Consider the following 17,365-nt stretch of genomic DNA (forward strand, 5'->3'; position numbering starts at 1 on the left):
GCGCGCACCTGGAGATTGCGCAATAGTTTCGACGGGGGACACCCAGCGGACACCTGGTCAATGTAGTCTCTTATGGTCAATTTTTCAATGATATGCCTACAAATCCGTCACAAAGCTGCAAACACCTTGGGGAAACGACAGAAAGTATAGGCTCTCTCCTTGCGCATTCACAGCCATATAAGGAGACATTGGTACACAGCGCCTCAAAAATTTGGCTCACTTCTGTGTGAAATTTCATCTTGGTTTCACCTGTAGCATTAGTTCTGGGGCACTCACAGACAATATATTTGCAGTTTTGGAAACGGCAGAGTGTTTTCTTTCCAAAGCTGTCAATTATATGCATAGTCAAGCATCTATTCATGACAAAATATCTTGTTTAAAACGGGAACGTTTTTCATCCAAAAATGAAATACTGCCCCCAGAGTTTCATGAGGTTAAGGGTCTCTTTTCCAAGCTTAAATGTATAAACATTCAACATTGGCCATGGTGTCAATTCAGCATGACTTCTGCCGCGCTCAAAACAACTGGAAACTCAGAACTGGGAAATCTGATTTTACTGAATTCACAAGTTCCGACTAGGAAAATACGTTTTGAACTGTCATCCAACTCGGAATTGCAAGTCGGGAACTCGGGCCTCTTTCTAGAGCTCTGACCTGAAGATCACTGATGACCTTGTTTTTTTCTCAGTGTTCTCAGTTATTTTGAAAGCACCATAAATCTAGAGAATGCCAGACTTTGATGACAAAGTTTTCTGAAAAAATTGCACACGAAGGACTGCCACACCAGCTTCAAGTGAGCACAGCACAACAAGGTGAGTCCAAAAATGTATGTATGCCGCTGTATAAATTGTCTGCTTATATGCCCCCTTGATTTATTCTGTGGTTCTGACTTGGTGTACAGGTAGAATACTGTAAGAACGGCCCATGTTCTGAATTATGTTGCTGGTACATTTCAAAAAAGCTGATCAAATAGTTATACTGACTACGCCAGTCCTAGCTCGTTCATTAAAAACCGTTTATAACTAGGGGGCAGTATTTTCATTTTTGGATAAAAAACATTCCTGTTTTAAACGGGATATTTTGTCACGACAAGATACTCAACTATGCATATAATTGACAGCTTTGGATAGAAAACACTCTGACGTTTCCAAAACTGCAAAGATATTGTCTGTGAGTGCAACAGAACTGATGTTACAGGCGAAACCCAGATAAAAATCCAATCAGGAAGTGCCGCATTTTTTAAAACCGCCTCATGCCAATGACTCCTTATATGGCTGTGAATGAGCTACGAATGAGCTTACGTTTTCTACGTATTCCCCAAGGTGTCTACAACATTGTGATGTCTTTTTATGCATTTATGTTGAAGAATAGCCGTAAGGAACCACATTGAGCAAGTGGTCACATGATGGCTCCCGCAGAAAATCTTGCATAAAGTACACAAGTAGCCATTTTTCCAATCGCTTCTTATGAGAAACCAATTGTCCCGACGGATATATTATCGAATATATATATGTGAAAAACACCTTGAGGATTGATTCTAAACAACGTTTGCCATGTTTCTGTCGATATTATGGAGCTAATTTGGAAAAAAGTTTGGCGTTGTAGTGACTGCATTTTCCGGTCGATTTCTCAGCCAAACCTAAAGAACAAACGCAGAGCTATTTCGCCTACAAAAATAATATTTTTGGAAAAAAGGAACATTTGCTATCTAACTGGGAGTCTCCTGAGGGAAAACATCCGAAGTTCTTTAAAGGTAAATTATTTAATTTGATTGCTTTTCTTATTTTCGTGAAAATGTTGCCTGATGCTAGCAGAGCCTAGCCATAGCATTATGCCATGATAAACTTACACAAATGCTTGTCTAACGTTGACTGTAAAAGCATATTTTAAAAATCTGAGATGACAGTATGATTAACAAAAGGCTAAGCTGTGTCTCAATATATTTCATTTGTGATTTTCATGAATAGGAACATTTTCTAGGAAGATTTATGTCCGCTGCGTTATGCTAATTAGTTTTGAGGCTATGATTACGCTCCCGCATGCGGGATGGGTAGTATCAAGTCTATTATCTGCTCATCATCCCCTTATGTCATAGTTTGTACATCTCAATTATCAGTAGGAACCTAATTTGTTTAAGCAAGTCAGCCATATCAGCTATGTTTTTTTTTAAACGCAGTAAATTAGGCTGATTAATTAACCGGTATAGCAGTGGTAATGTAAATGTGGTAAGGTGTTGGGACTGTGTGGGCACCGTTTGTCACCATTAGAGTGTAATTAATGTATTGTTTGGTGTTGTGCAGTGGGTTTGCTGGCATGCATCTAAAATATATGTTTTAGTTTGCCCCACCAAAATGTATATGCAAAAATCGCCACTGCCTATATGAGACGTGCATGCACGCGTTCCAACACACCAACCTGGTCTCATATATTAGATGTAACATATTAAACGTAAAACCTTCACCACAAAAACAGTAGGCGGGTCTGATTTACGTACAGAATACTACAAAATACTCTGAGACCAGGTTGCACAGCCAGGCCGCCATACACAGCTCTGCAGGCTGGGTCTATCTCCTTTAAGTCACCGCCCATTTCAACAGAGGAGGCACGGCTTACGCATCGGGTATATTATGAATAATTCCATAATGACCCCTGTTAGACAAACTGCAATAATTAGGTAGGTTACATTTGCCATCTTACTCTGTTGGTTCGGCTTCAAATCTGTGTTGCTTGCGGGATAGGGCGTTCGGATTTGAGCATCTGCTGGCAGGGAAGATGATTCGGATAGTATGGCTGAGTGTGTGGAATACGCATTGCGATGCAAAACCATAGAAAGCTATACATTGAAAAGACGACAAAACGAACGTTGTGGTCGTAATAATAAGGGGCTATTGTGTTTCTAGCGCGCACCTTTAGACACTGACAGCCTCCTACAAGAAGGCCGTCCAGCCTCCGCAGCCTAAAAATTTCACGCCAACATTACTGCCAACCGGAGGAGAGATACCGATGCTATACATGACTCACACCCAGGCTGCCTCTACATATTTGGCCTGGACTTGGGTCTCCTAAAGCGGTATCCCGCCTGTCCATAAATCCGAGACTGCACAGAGAGGTAACAAAACCATCGTGATATCCACACCATAACTGCGGATAAAGGCTATGCTCGCGTTTAATTTGTGTACGTCTGTTTTATCGCACCTCTGCGCAAAAGGTAAGCAATGGGTATACTACCCATGGATACACCCGTGGTCAGTATTTCATGTGGCATTTTATTATCGTTTAGGATGGTGACCGAAGGACTTTACATCTGTTAGTATAGCCAAACCGTTACATGTGAATAGTGTCATGTTGTGCATGTTATCACTTTCAATTAAGTGAAATTGATTGATTTTATAACCTGCGTCTTGTCAAGGAGATTTGCATTAAGAATTGACGTAGGGAATTCCCAGAGTAGCCTAAACCAATAGCGAGCAATGATCGCATACTGTTCAGTGCGGTCCCTATTCAGTAATGTGTGCAAAGCAATGCGCCCGTGGCCTCGACAGCACGAGAGAAGCCTAACGTGTTGACATGCTAATTAATTGATGTAGGCGAACTTGCCTTGTAGGTAATATAGTAAGATGTGTTCAATTCACCTGTCAATATTGAGAGCAGGCTATAAAACATGATACTTCTCTGTAGGTGGTATAGACTACCCATTGTAACATAACTTTGTGGCTGCGTAATGCCCTGGGGATTACAGCATAATGCTCACTCCATGCGCTATGCAGCTGAGCATTGACATCATGCCATTATTTCAGATGTTATGAGGGAGTTTGTTATGCCTACAACCAGGGTGTCACAGCTCCAGTCTTCAAGGGCTGACGTGTCTGCTCGTTATCGTTCTATCCTGTTCACCTGACACTGATTTAAGACCTGGGAAGAGGAAACTATTACCCTTTCACAATATCATGCAGACTCAAACCATACTGTGCTGGCTCAGAACATTGCAGCAACTATGGTGGATGTGTATACGACATGAATTAGTCTCGAATCGGCTCAATGTCAAAACCAAAAGCCTTCATGTGTGTACATTAGTTGGGAAATCAGTGCATTTAATTGATCAATTCAGTGCCAGTACAGGGAGAGATGAAAAGAAGCCGGACTGCAGCCACTGAGGACAAGAACTGTGCCCCCCTGGCCTTTACATACAGTATAGTCACCAGTATAGTACAGTATAGTATACAAATCAGGTCAGATCAGTGATACACTCAGGATGTGTCAAAGCTAGGCTTAGTTGCCAACAACCGGATGCATCCAGTTTTCAGGGATGCAGCTAATTCAACCTAGCTTCTTTTTTTGCAGAAAAGCAGATGTGGGAACTCCACTCTACTCTTTCTTTTACGGCTGCTACGTTAGTTTATATCAAAGCAAACAGTAGCATCTTATATTGAATTTCAAATAGTCCTGCCAATCTTCACTTGGATGGATGTAGTCACAGACAGGGTTAAGATAATTTCCATTTGAACTCAGATCATGACATTAATCAAACTCAAAATGTCATGGTTAAAACAAGTGGCGCTAAGGTGAGGATTCAGAGAAGATGAGCTGATCCTAGGTCTGTTCGAATGGACAACTTTGACCCAGAATGGTACATTTTCCATCGTATTGTCCCTGGTTGTCTCAGGCTGTCTTTGTCGCCATCTGTTTTGTGGGGTCATGCAGTGCAGGTGTAGTTGGACAAAGTGATGTACAGTAGGGGAGAGTGAGAACAGGTTAAATGGATGTGTCTGGTTTGGCTGTACATGCTTGTTTCATATGTTTTTTCTTGACCCTGCGTGTCTTTCTGTCTGTGTGTATAAGTGTAAAATTAAGGTGCAGATTAATGTGCATATGTTAGTAGCCTTCTTCCATTGTTTATACAAATATCAGCGTTCTAAAGGGGTACTGCATGAAAACAGGAAGTGAGCTTCCGTGGTGCTCACTCGCATTGCAGGTCATTGTGGGATACCTCTCAGCATGTGACTCATTCCAGGCAAGTATTCCCATGGGGAAGCAGCCAATGAAGTAGCCATGACAAACCCTGGCACAGTATACAGTTATTGCTCTCATAGCGAGTCAGAACTGCATTCATTATTATGAGGCTTCAGTGCATCATTAAAGCTTACACGTTCATATGAACTGCAGTACCCATAGTGAACAGGTCAATGATTAGCCTATATCCACAGTAACATTAGCATGCTTAATTTACAGCATATCATATTATAGCTGTGTGGACTGTGAGTGCATTCTGCATGTGTTTTTATTTGTGGCTCTGAGAGTACTGTACGTGTATGCGTCATAGATACAATGCCTGGGTGTTCTCAAAATGCGGACTACCACACGGGAGGGTCGGAGTATGAGTCCAAATCAAAGTGTGCGAAACGGAGCCCGTAAGGCACTTCTCAAATGCATATTCCATTAGTACATATTTTGAAGCATGCATCGATGCAAGCTTCAATGGAAATATGCAAAGAAATATGACGCAACCACATTATTTGAGCTGAAGTGAGAGAAAATACAGTCTAACTTCAGAATTAAATGCTGCCTATCCACATCTCTTATGTTTTCTGACTACAATATTTAATCTTCATACGTTAATAATGACATGCTGTTTCGGGCATGTTTACCTGCCTACACACCGTAGATCGCAAGCCCATAATATGTCAATAGGGATAACTGGCTAGGTACTACTGTTAGCTAGCCAGATAGCCACAAAGAATTGTTAGCTAGCTACCCATGAAGAATTGACATCTACCTTATGTAACATTAGTTTTAGGTCATTTTTGCCTATTAAACTATCAGGTTAGCTACATTATCACATATCTAGCTAATAATTCTGAAGTAAAATGTTTGCTTCATGTGTATCTTGTTTCGTCTCTATTGTTGCCATTGTCATGGCTGGAAGCAGGTTCAGTGAATGGGGAGATGCAGTGTGAGGCAATACAGTAGAGGGAGTGCGAGTGCTTCTCAAATGTAATGTTTTATGCGTTCTCCACACTCATCCTCACGAGAACGCACTCAAGAAAACGTCCTCGGTGAATACACTCAGAGCAAGGTGTATCCATGTTGAAAAACACTGTGTAGAAGTATAGTTAGTGTGTGCTAGCTGTTTAAATTACAGTATTTGATAACCAATACAAGTCTGTGCCATCAGTTCAAATATCAAAACAATACTGAGCACACACTTGCTAACATGCTACTGTCAGCATGTACACACACCCACCCCCCTGCGCCTGATATAAGGGGAGTCCATGTTTGTGTGTGTGCTTTGAACAGTGCCTTGCATTGTGAAGATTCAGCACTTCTCCTTGGCAAGATGTGTTTTAGGCATGGAAGTGTGTGCACTTTACTATCCTCCCTGAGTTTTTTTGGCCTTGAAAGGCCCAAATCTCCTCTGGACAGAATATCGACAGGAAGCCTGGAAGACGGACATGTGTCAATCAATATTCACATGGCCACCCACCCTCTAACAGGGACACAGAGGTGTAAAGAGAGCGAAAGGGACACCTTTCCCACTGTCTAGGTGTGCAGTGGTGTTGGTAGAATGTGGGTCAATTGCCAAGAACAACAATATTCTTATTCCATCCATCCTATTTAAAAAAAAAAAAAATTCTCACCAACTTCCAACATAAATACGATAGTTGTGAACTTCCACAAGGTTTATTGCTAGCTGTTTTGCGATCAGGGAAACCAGGTAGCATTCCCATTCGGGGAGGTAATCACCCCCATCGTTTGCTACATTGGTGTCAAAATGAGATGTCACCCTGTGTGGCCATTGAAGTGGGTCCCAGATCTGAGGCGTGAGTCACTTTTAATGGTGAAGTGCTGGGATGTTACAAACTCCCTAAGGGAGATGACTTTACCCACTCCTGCCATTCACTATAATACTTTACAATTTCAGTCTTCTTTCCTTATTTCCTTTTAAATAATTATTGATTTAACATGACTGGACAGGAGAAAGCAAGGGCCCCACAACATATCTTTGACCGATCTAGTCTTATCAGATCAGTGACTTTCCTTCAAAGAAGGGCTGTAGGAAGATAGCATTTCTAAAATAATGAAGAGAATTCAACCTTTTGCTTATCCAACCGTGCACAGACATCAGTTCAACATAACATTTTACCATGTCATTGGATTTAGGTAAAATGTTGAGTAAAAAAAGAAATACCCAAATTCCTTTTACCACACTGATTCACCTTTTATCAGACACAAAAATAAATAGTGTGATGTATATATATAGTAGTGTGTGTGGCCTCCACATGCCTGTATGACCTCTCTACAATGCCTGGGCATGCTCCTGATGAGGTGGCGGATGGTCTCCTGAGGGATCTCCTCCCAGACCTGGACTAAAGCATCCGCCAACTCCTGGACAGTCTGGTGCAACGTGGCGTTGGTGGATGGAGCGAGACATGATGTCCCAGATGTGCTCAATTGGACTCAGGTCTGGGGAACGGGCGGGCCAGTCCCTAGCATCTATGCCTTCCTCTTGCAGGAACTGCTGACACACTCCAGCCACACGAGGTCTAGCATTGTCTTGCATTGGGAGGAACCCAGGGCCAACCTCACCAACATATGGGGGGTCTGAGGATCTAATCTCGGTACCTAATGGCAGTCAGGCTACCTCTGGCGAGCACATGGAGGGCTGTGCGGCCCCCCAAAGAAATGCCACCCCACACCATGACTGACCCACCGCCAAACCGGTCATGCTGGAGGATGTTGCAGGCAGCAGAACGTTCTCCACGGCGTCTCCAGACTGTCACGTCTGTCACATGTGCTCAGTGTGAACCTGCTTTCATCTGTGAAGAGCACAGGGCGCCAGTGGCGAATTTGCCAATCTTGGTGTTCTCTGGCAAATGCCAAACGTCCTGCATGGTGTTGGGCTCTAAGCACAACCCCCACCTGTGGACGTCGGGCCCTCATACCACCCTCATGGAGTTTCTGACCGTTTGAGCAGACGCATGCACATTTTTGGCCTGCTGGAGGTCATTTTGCAGGGCTCTGGCAGTGCTCCTCCTGCTCCTCCTTGCACAAAGGCGGAGGTAGCGGTCCTGCTGCTGGGTTGTTGGCCTCCTCCATGTCTCCTGATGTACTGGCCTGTCTCCTGGTAGCGCCTCCATGCTCTGGACACTACGCTGACAGACACAGCAAACCTTCTTGCCACAGCTCGCATTGATGTGCCATCCACTTGTGTGGGTTGTAGACTCTGTCTCATGCTACCACTAGAGTGAAAGCACCGCCAGCATTCAAAAGTGACCAAAACATCAGCCAGGAAGCATAGAAACTGAGAAGTGGTCTATGGTCCCCACCTACAGAACCACTCCTTTATTGTCGTGCGAATTGCCTATAATTTCCACCTGTTGTCTATTCCATTTGCACAACAGCATGTGAAATGTATTGTCAATCGGTGTTGCGTCCTAAGTGGACAGTTTGATTTCACAGAAATGTGATTGACTTGGAGTTACATTGATATATATAAACAACACGCACTATGTAATGTGTTGGTTTCATTAACTGAAAAAGCTTTTCTCTAAAATGTTTTTACATTCCTGTTTAGTGAGAATTCGTCATTTGCCAAGATGCATCCTCCTGCAGTTTTGTCACAGAACACAATACCTCAGATGTTTTGAGGGAGCGTGCAATTGGCATGCTGACTGCAGGAATGTCCACCAGAGCTGTTGCCAGAGAATGTAATGTTTATTTCACTACCATAAGCCACCTCCAACTTTGTTTTAGAGAATTTGGCAGTCCGTCCAACTGTTCTCCCAACCGCAGACCACGTGTAACCACGCAAACCCAGGACCTCCACATCCAGCTTCTTCACCTGTGGGATCGTCTGAGACTGGCCACACAGACAGCTGATGAAACAAAGAAGTATTTCTGTCTGTAATAAAGCCCTTTGTTGGGGAGAAACATAATCTGATTGTCTGTGCCTGGCTTCCCAGTGGGTGGGCCTGGGTCCCACCCGTGGCGGCACCCCTGCCCAGTCATGTGAAATCCATAGATTAGGGCCTAATTCATTTTTTTCAATTGACCGGTTTCCTTTATATGAACTGTAACTAAGTAAAATCGTTAATTGTTGCATTTTTTCATTTCAATGATGTGGAAGCAATGTTTATTCAACCAGTATTTGTACCCAACAGAATGGCTCTGGTATTCTTGCCCAACAATAGGAATCTATGGCTTTACCATAAACCTGGTGCCCAACAAGTTCAAAATGGAACTGATTATTTATTTATAGGCCTAATAATACTCTTTCACACAGTTATAACCAAAATCTCAAAGCACCAGATGGGTTTTTGTGGGTCCCAATAAAGAAGAGCATTATTATTATTATTATTTTCTTTACCAACCTTTGGAATCTGCTATTTTTTGTCCTAAACATAAATGGTTACCATGGCCTTGTTTTGCATCTTTAAAATGAATACTTGCTTCCTTCTTTACATCCTAGATGCAAATCAATCACAGATCTCACATGACATGATGGATTAAAGCGTTGTAGCAGAAGCCTAGCGTTCACCTATCCAGTCATGTAAGAGCCATTATTTATTTCAAGGAAAGGAAGGCTGGTCAAGGCCCCTGTACTGTGTATAGAGGCAGTGAACAGGCTCCTTATCCCGTTGGCTCAGTGAGACAGACATAACCCAGACCTTTCCCACTCAAATTAGAGAAAACAACAGCATACAGACATGGAAGGAATTTGAGGACTGACCTCAAGAACAGTTGCATAACTACCATTCAAGTGTACAGACTTTTCTCTCTCTCGACTCAAAATTACTCAAAATGCTCCTTCTCCCACAAGTGTGTGTGTGCACGCGCGCGCACATGTAGCTGTGTACATACAGTGGGGCAAAAAAGTATTTAGTCAGCCACCAATTGTGCAAGTTCTCCCACTTAAAAAGATGAGGCCTGTAATTTATCATAGGTACACTTCAACTATGACAGACAAAATGAGAAAAAAAATAAATCCAGAAAATCACATTGTAGGATTTTTAATGAATTTATTTGCAAATTATGGTGGAATATAAGTATTTGGTCAATAACAAAAGTTTATCTCAATACTTTGTTATATACCCTTTGTTGGCAATGACAGAGGTCAAACGTTTTCTGTAAGTCTTCACAAGGTTTTCACACACTGTTGCTGGTATTTTGGCTCATTCCTCCATGCGGATCTCCTCTAGAGCAGTGATGTTTTGGGGCTGTTGCTGGGCAACACGGATTTTCAACAACTCCCTTTTCTATGGGGTTGAGATCTGGAGACTGCCTAGGTCTGTCATAGTTGAAGTGTACCTATGATGAAAATTACAGGCCTCTCATCTTTTTAAGTGGGAGAACTTGCACAATTGGTGGCTGACTAAATACTTTTTTGCCTCACTGTATCGATTTGTGCCTGCATGCACGTCTTCCCCAGTTGAATAGTCTTGTTGACTCAGGGACATCCATGCAAGCATTCCTTTCTCCAGTATCAGTCTGGACACACAGGCAATCATCTCACACATGCATGACCTCTCTTCTCATGTAATGTCGCACTGAGCAACATGGATCATTCACTGTAAATCACTATGAGACTGAGATTCCGTGATATGTTGCCTCGGGCAGCAGGATGAACTGATGATATTGCAGATGTGCACAATGTAAGACATTACACTTCTGTTACAGGAGTTTCCAGATTGACTTCACTGCTCTCCTTTTTGTTAATCAAAAACCTATCCGGTATATAATAAGTTTCAGCAGGGAGACACCACCCAGCACAGAAGCAGAGGAAAAGTCTAGGTGGCATTCTCTGAACTGGCCCTTAGAACCGTTTCCTGTCTGATTCAGATATGTCAACATTCGCACTAGGGGCTTATAGGAAACCCAAGTAAGGCAGTGACCTTTGTCTCCTGCTGCAGAGTTATCAATCAATCAAATGTATTTGTAAAGCCCTTTTTACATCAGCCGATGTCAGAACAGAAACCCAGCCTAAAACGTCAAGCAATGCAGGTGTTGAAGCACGTTGGCTAGGTAAAACTCCCTAGAAAGGCCAAAACCAAGGAAGAAACCTAGAGGAACCAGGCTATGAGGGGTGGCCAGTCCTTTTCTGGCTGTGCCGTGTGGAGATTATAACAGAACATGGCCAAGATGTTCAAATGTTCATAAATGACCAGCATGGTCAAATAATAGGTCTGGGACAGGTAGCACAGCCGGTGAACAGGTCAGGATTCCATAGCTGCAGGCAGAACAGTTGAAACTGGAGCAGCAGCACGGCCAAGTGGACTGGGGACAGCAAGGATGCCAGGTAGTCCTGAGGCATGGTCCTACGGCCCAGGTCCTCCGAGAGAGAGAAAGAAAGAAAGAGAGAATTAGAGAGGGCATACTTCAATTCACACAGGACACCGGATAAGACAGGAGAAATACTCCAGATATAACAAACTGCCCCTAGCCCCCCGACACAAACTACTGCAGCATAAATACTGGAGGCTGAGACAGGAGGGGTCAGGAGACACTGTGTCCCCATCCGATGATACCCCCGGACAGGGCCAAAAAGGAAGGATATAACCCCACCCACTTTGCCAAAGACCAGCCCCTGTAACAGGGGCAGATAATCCCAGTGGAAAGAGGGGAACCGGCCAGGCAGAGACAGCAAGGACGGTTCGTTGCTCCAGAGCCTTTCCGTTCACCTTCACACTCCTGGGCCAGACTACACTCAATCATATGACCCACTGAAGAGATGAGTCTTCAGTAAAGACTTAAAGGTTGAGACCGAATTTGTGTCTCTCTCATGGGTAGGCAGAACCTGCCATAAAAAATGGAGCTCTATAGGAGAAAGCCCTGCCTCCAGCTGTTTGCTTAGAAATTCTAGGGACTATTAGGAGGCCTGCGTCTTGTAACCATAGCGTACGTGTAGGTATGTACGGCAGGACCAAATCAAACAGATAAGTAGGAGCAAGCCCATGTAATGCTTTGTAGGTTAGCAGTAAAACCTTGAAATCAGCCCTTGCCTTGACAGGAAGCCAGTGTAGGGAGGCTAGCACTGGAGTAATATTATCACATTTTTTGATTCTCGTCAGGATTCTAGCAGCCGTATTTAGCACTAACTGAAGTTTATTTAGTGCTTTATCCGGGTAGAAGGAAAGTAGAGCATTGCAGTAGTCTAACCTAGAACTAACAAAAGCATGGATACATTTTTCTACATTTTTGGACAGAAAGTTTTGGATTTTTGCAATGTTACGTAGATGGAAAAAAGCTGTCCTTCAAACAGTCTTGATATGTTTGTCAAAAGAGAGATCAGGGTCCAGAGTAACGCAGAGGTCCTTCACAGTTTTATTTGAGACGACTGTACAACCATGTAAGAGTAATTGACAGATTCAACAGAAGATCTCTTTGTTTCTTGGGACCTAGAACAAGCATCTCTGTTTTGTCCAAGTTTAAAAGTATACATTTTGCAGCCATCCACTTCATTTTGTCTGAAACACAGGCTTCTAAGTGAGGGTAATTTTGGGGCTTCACCATGTTTCATTGAAATGTACAGCTGTGTGTCATACGCATAGCAGTGAAAGTTAACATTATGTTTTCGAATTACATAAAATATATAGTGAGAACAATAGTGGTCCTAAAATGGAACCTTGAGGAACACCGACATTTACAGTTGATTTGTCAGGGACAAACCATTCAGAGACCAACTATCTTTCCGACAGATAAGATCTAAACCAGGCCAGAACTTGTCCGTGTAGACCAATTTGGGTTTCCAATCTTTCCAAAAGAATGTGGTGATCGATGGTATCAAAAGCAGCACTGAGGTCTAGGAGCACGAGGTCAGATGCAGAGCCTCGGTCTGATGCCATTAAAAGGTAATTTATCACCTTCACAAGTGCAGTCTCAGTGCTATGATGGGGTCTAAAACCAGACTGAAGCATTTCATATACATTGTTTGTCTTCAGGAAGGCAGGGAGTTGCTGCGCAACAGCCTTTTCTAAAAATTTTGAGAGGAATGGAAGATTCAATATAGGCCGACAGTTTTTTATTATTTTCTGGGTCAAGGTTTGGCTTTTTCAAGAGAGGCTTTATTACTGCCACTTTTAGTGAGTTTGGTACACATCCGGTGGATAGAGAGCTGTTTATTAGGTTCAACATAGGAGGGCCAAGCACAGGAAGCAGCTCCTTCAGTAGTTTAGTTGGAATAGGGTCCAGTATGCAGCTTGAAGGTTTAGAGGCCATGATTATTTTAATCATTGTGTCAAGAGATATAGTACTAAAACACTTGCGTGTCTCTCTTGATCCTTGGTCCTGGCAGAGTTGTGCAGACTCAGGACAACTGAGCTTTGAAGGAATTTGCTTTCTAATAATCATGATCTTTTCCTCAAAGAAGTTCATTAATTTATTACTGTTGAAGTGAAAGCCATCCTCACTTGGGGAATGCTGCTTTTTAGTTGGCTTTGCGACAGTATCAAAAATACATTTCGTATTGTTCTTATTTTCCTCAATTAAGTTGGAAAAACATCTAGTGGAAAGCCTTCCTAGAAGAGTGAAGGCTGTTATAGCAGCATAGGTGGGACCAACTCAATGTCAATGCTCATGATTTTGGAATGAGATGTTCGACAAGCATGTGTCCACATACCTTTGCTAATGTACTGTAAATTTGTTCAACAGAGATCATAATTTAAATTTACCAAGGAGCTACAGTACTGTGTAATGGTCCGCACCCACAACAGCTTAGTTGGTTATAATAGTGCTGAACAGACGATGAGATGATCCCAGCATAGATCATCCCAAATCAGAAATTACTGGTGCTAGCATTAGCTCAAATTATAGCTAATCTTCCAAAATACCTTGGTTGTTGCTCAGCACATCTAAAATAAGCTCCTATGTGACTTTATGATTCAATGTCTCCCTTTTCATACTGAACAGTTGTGGTTCAGAATCGGACAGCCAATCAGACAGTCGTCCCCCTGATATCCCCTAGACACCTTTGCTGATTTAAGATCTTCCAGGGAGGCAGTTAAAGCTCCCTTTCTCTGCTGGATCTCCACTTCCTTTTTCTGGGGCAGTCAATCTGACAGACTCCACAAAGCACGGAGGGAGAGAGGGGAAGAGTCATAGTAAGCGAGAGAGGACGACAATCAGTTCTCAAAACAGTACATTGGGACGTTGTTATTGTTATGGAAACGTGTCTCTAATACAACAAATCCTGTTTTAGATTTTGTCATTTGCATGCATTTTATTTAGAAGGAGAGATGAAACAATCAGCAGTTTTGCCTTAACCCAGCTTTCCTGATGTAATTTCGTCATTCATTTGTAATGTTGATTAGGAAAGAGAGAATCACTCGGTGTGTAAATTAGAATGGCTAGGCCTAGGCGGCAATGTACTATAAATGCATTGGTGACTGGTTCTGTGACACCACATCGCAGTCTGGTGGTGACAAATGCTTGTTCAGGGATCTCGTGATTGCATTTCGCTGAGAGTTGTCCAGTGTTCATTGTTTTTGCTGTGCATGCAGTGCATCGGTTAAGAGTACTGACGTTTTGTTCTTTGTTTCACTTCGTCTGTCTGCCCCCGTCCCTCATTTTCCTCTCCATTTTGTCTTCTCTTTCCTAGTATTGGGCTCTCTGTCTCAACCGTTGCTTGTTGGACAGCGTAAGGTAGCAGAGTGGACAACGCTGGCTGTCTTCCACCTGTCTTTGCTCCTGGATTGTTCACTGCACTCCAGGAATAATATTTTTTTTTACATTGGCCAGAGAGGGCTTGGTCAGAACTTTAGGTACAACACAGTGCAGAGCTTTTATGGAAGGATAACTTCTGCAGCCTCCACATGAAACATTATTAACACCACCATCTGAAAGCTAAAGCTGTAGCAATCTACCATAGTTAAGTGAGGTAGACCGCATCTTTGAAGCGTAACCCAACCACCAAGACCAAGGGTCTCCGGTTATCTAATCCCCACCAACCTTTTGCCAGCTCCTGTAACAACAACTCCAAACTTCCTGCTTTGGCCTTTCCCCCGCAGCCACCATGCGTCCCTCACTTGCCACAGCGGTCCTTCCAAGGACCCGTAACCATCCCCACGCGGCCCACCCCCACAATGCACACGGATTGTCCGGACACTTGGGACGGGAGCACCTGTCAGCGCCTCGGAGGCGCAGCCCGCACCTGCGACACACACTCAGCCCGGAGAACCTTCGGTGCCTGGCAGAGCGCGGTGGCGCCGCCGGGGACATGGCTTCCGTGGTGAGTAGCCCCATTGGCCTCCCGAGGGCCAACAGTGACACGGACCTGGTGACGTCGCAGAGCCGTTCGTCGCTGACGGCGTCCACGCTGGAGTTCACGCTGGGTAGGGGCGAGAACCTGGTCATCTCCTGGGACATCAAGGAGGAGGTGGATGCCACCGACTGGATTGGCCTCTACCACATCGGTGAGACACTCAGCATGCTCATTTCACAATGGTAGTTAGTAACTAGGAACGTTTAAAGTAGAACACATGAACTGGTTGCCCCCAGGGATACATAGTAATGTTGTTGTCCAGTACAACATAATCTTATTCAACTAATGATATAGCCCTTGATTAAATGAATCAGTTGTGTTAGTACAGGTGTAAACAAAAATGGTCAACCCCAGGGGTACACCGCCAGAATAAGGTAGAACACTAGTTTACCTTATCCAGCTACTTGTGGAGCATTGAATCAAAGGTTTAAATAAATGCTCACTTTTTTATTGTAATACTATTTATTTGATTTGGACTGACAAGGCAAACGTTTTAACTAATACTATTGATCTGACTGAACTGATCCAAGCTGTTGTGTAGGACTTGCTGATTCTAGCAAGTTATGTAGAGTTGAGAAATGCATGTCTCTGGTGCAGGAGACTACAGAGTAAATAATGAAATTGGAGCTGTTGAAGTTCCACAGAAGGGAAGCCTGAGTCAACACATACATCTGACTTGGACCACCACATATCATATACACCTAGACTATCCTGGGTGGTCTCCAATACAGTGCATTCGGACATTTTTCAGACCTCTTTACTTTTTCCACATTTTGTTATGTTACAGTCTTAGTCAAAAAATTATTCAATTGTCCCGTCCCCCATCAATCTACACACACAAAAGTTATTTTTTCTAATGTATCAAATAAAATATAACATTTACATAAGTATTTTAGACCCAACTCAATACTTTGTTCAAGCACCTTTGGCAGTGATTACAGTCTCCTCGTCTTGGGTATGACGCTACAAGCTTGGTACACCTATATTTTGCAGTTTCTCCCATTCTTCTCTGCAGATCCTCTCAAGCTCTGTCAGGTTGGATAGGGAGTGTTGCTGCACAGCTATTTCCAGAGATGTTTGATCGGGTTCAAGTCCGGGCTCTGGCTGGACCAGTCAAGGACATTCAGAGACTTGTCCTGAAGCCACTCCTGCGTTGTCTTGGCTGTGTGCTTAGGGCCGTTGTCCTGTTGGAAGATGACCCTTCACCCCAGTCTGAGGTCCTCAGCACTCTGGAGCAGGTTTTGAGTAAATGTATAGATACCGCATCATTAGAAAATGACTCAAGTGAATTATTTGGTTCAAGTCAAAGTATTTGGTTTTAAATATACTTACCTTTCAAAAGTAAGTGTAATTGCTAAAATATACTTAAATATCAGAAGTATAAATCACTTCAAATTCCTTATATTAAGCAAACCAGAGGACCATTTTCTTGTATTTTTTAAATTACGGATAGCCAGGGGCACGCTCCACTCGACAATTTTCAAATGCAGCATGTGTTTAGTGAGTCTGCCAGATCAGATGCAGTTGGGATGACCAGGGATGTTCTCTTCATACGTGTGTGAATTATACAATTGTCTGTCCTGGTAAGCAATCAAAATGTAAACAACTTTTGGGTGTTAGGGAAGATGTATAGAGTAAAAAGTACATCATTTCTTTAGGAATGTAGTGAAGTAAAAGTTGTCAAAATGTAAATGTAAAGTACAGATACGCCAAAAAACGACTTAAGTACATTACACTGGTTCCAGGCTTCTTTTGTTTAATAATGATGAGGCCACTGTGTTCTTCGGGACCTTGAATGCTGCAGGCATTTTTTTGGTACCCTTCCCCAGATCTGTGCCTCGACACAATCCTTGGCTCGGTGCTCTACGGACAATTATTTCGACCTCCTGGCTTGGTTTTTGCTCTGACATTCACTGTCAACTGTGGGACCTTATATAGACAGGTTTGTTTCTTTCCAATTCATGTCCAATCAATTGCATTTACCACAGATGGACTCCAATCAAGTTTTAGAAACATCTCAAGGATAATCAATGGAAACAAGATGCACCTGAGCTCAATTTCGAGTGTCATAGAAATGGGTCTGAATATTTATGTAAATAAGGTATTTCTGTTT

The 17,365-nt window shown here is 43.0% G+C and overlaps 1 protein-coding gene across 5 annotated transcripts in view; it reads left to right on the plus strand.

The window, feature by feature from the left end:
• The first annotated feature begins 2,537 nt into the window (after positions 1-2,537).
• The window catches only part of hecw2a (HECT, C2 and WW domain containing E3 ubiquitin protein ligase 2a), a 50,401-nt gene continuing 35,573 nt past the window's right edge, over positions 2,538-17,365 (plus strand). For 3 of the 5 annotated variants that reach the window (XR_004826121.2, XM_035773125.2, XM_035773128.2), the window contains exons 1-2: positions 2,684-3,207; positions 14,590-15,403. Coding sequence is in view for 4 of the 5 variants with exons in the window: in XM_035773125.2 (XP_035629018.1) it covers positions 15,004-15,403 (400 nt within the window). In the remaining variant the exon portion in view is untranslated. The other 2 variants (XM_035773127.2, XM_035773126.2) reach the window with 2 other exon arrangements.

Source organism: Oncorhynchus keta, chromosome 7 (assembly GCF_023373465.1).
Source record: "Oncorhynchus keta strain PuntledgeMale-10-30-2019 chromosome 7, Oket_V2, whole genome shotgun sequence".
NCBI lineage: Eukaryota > Metazoa > Chordata > Actinopteri > Salmoniformes > Salmonidae > Oncorhynchus > Oncorhynchus keta.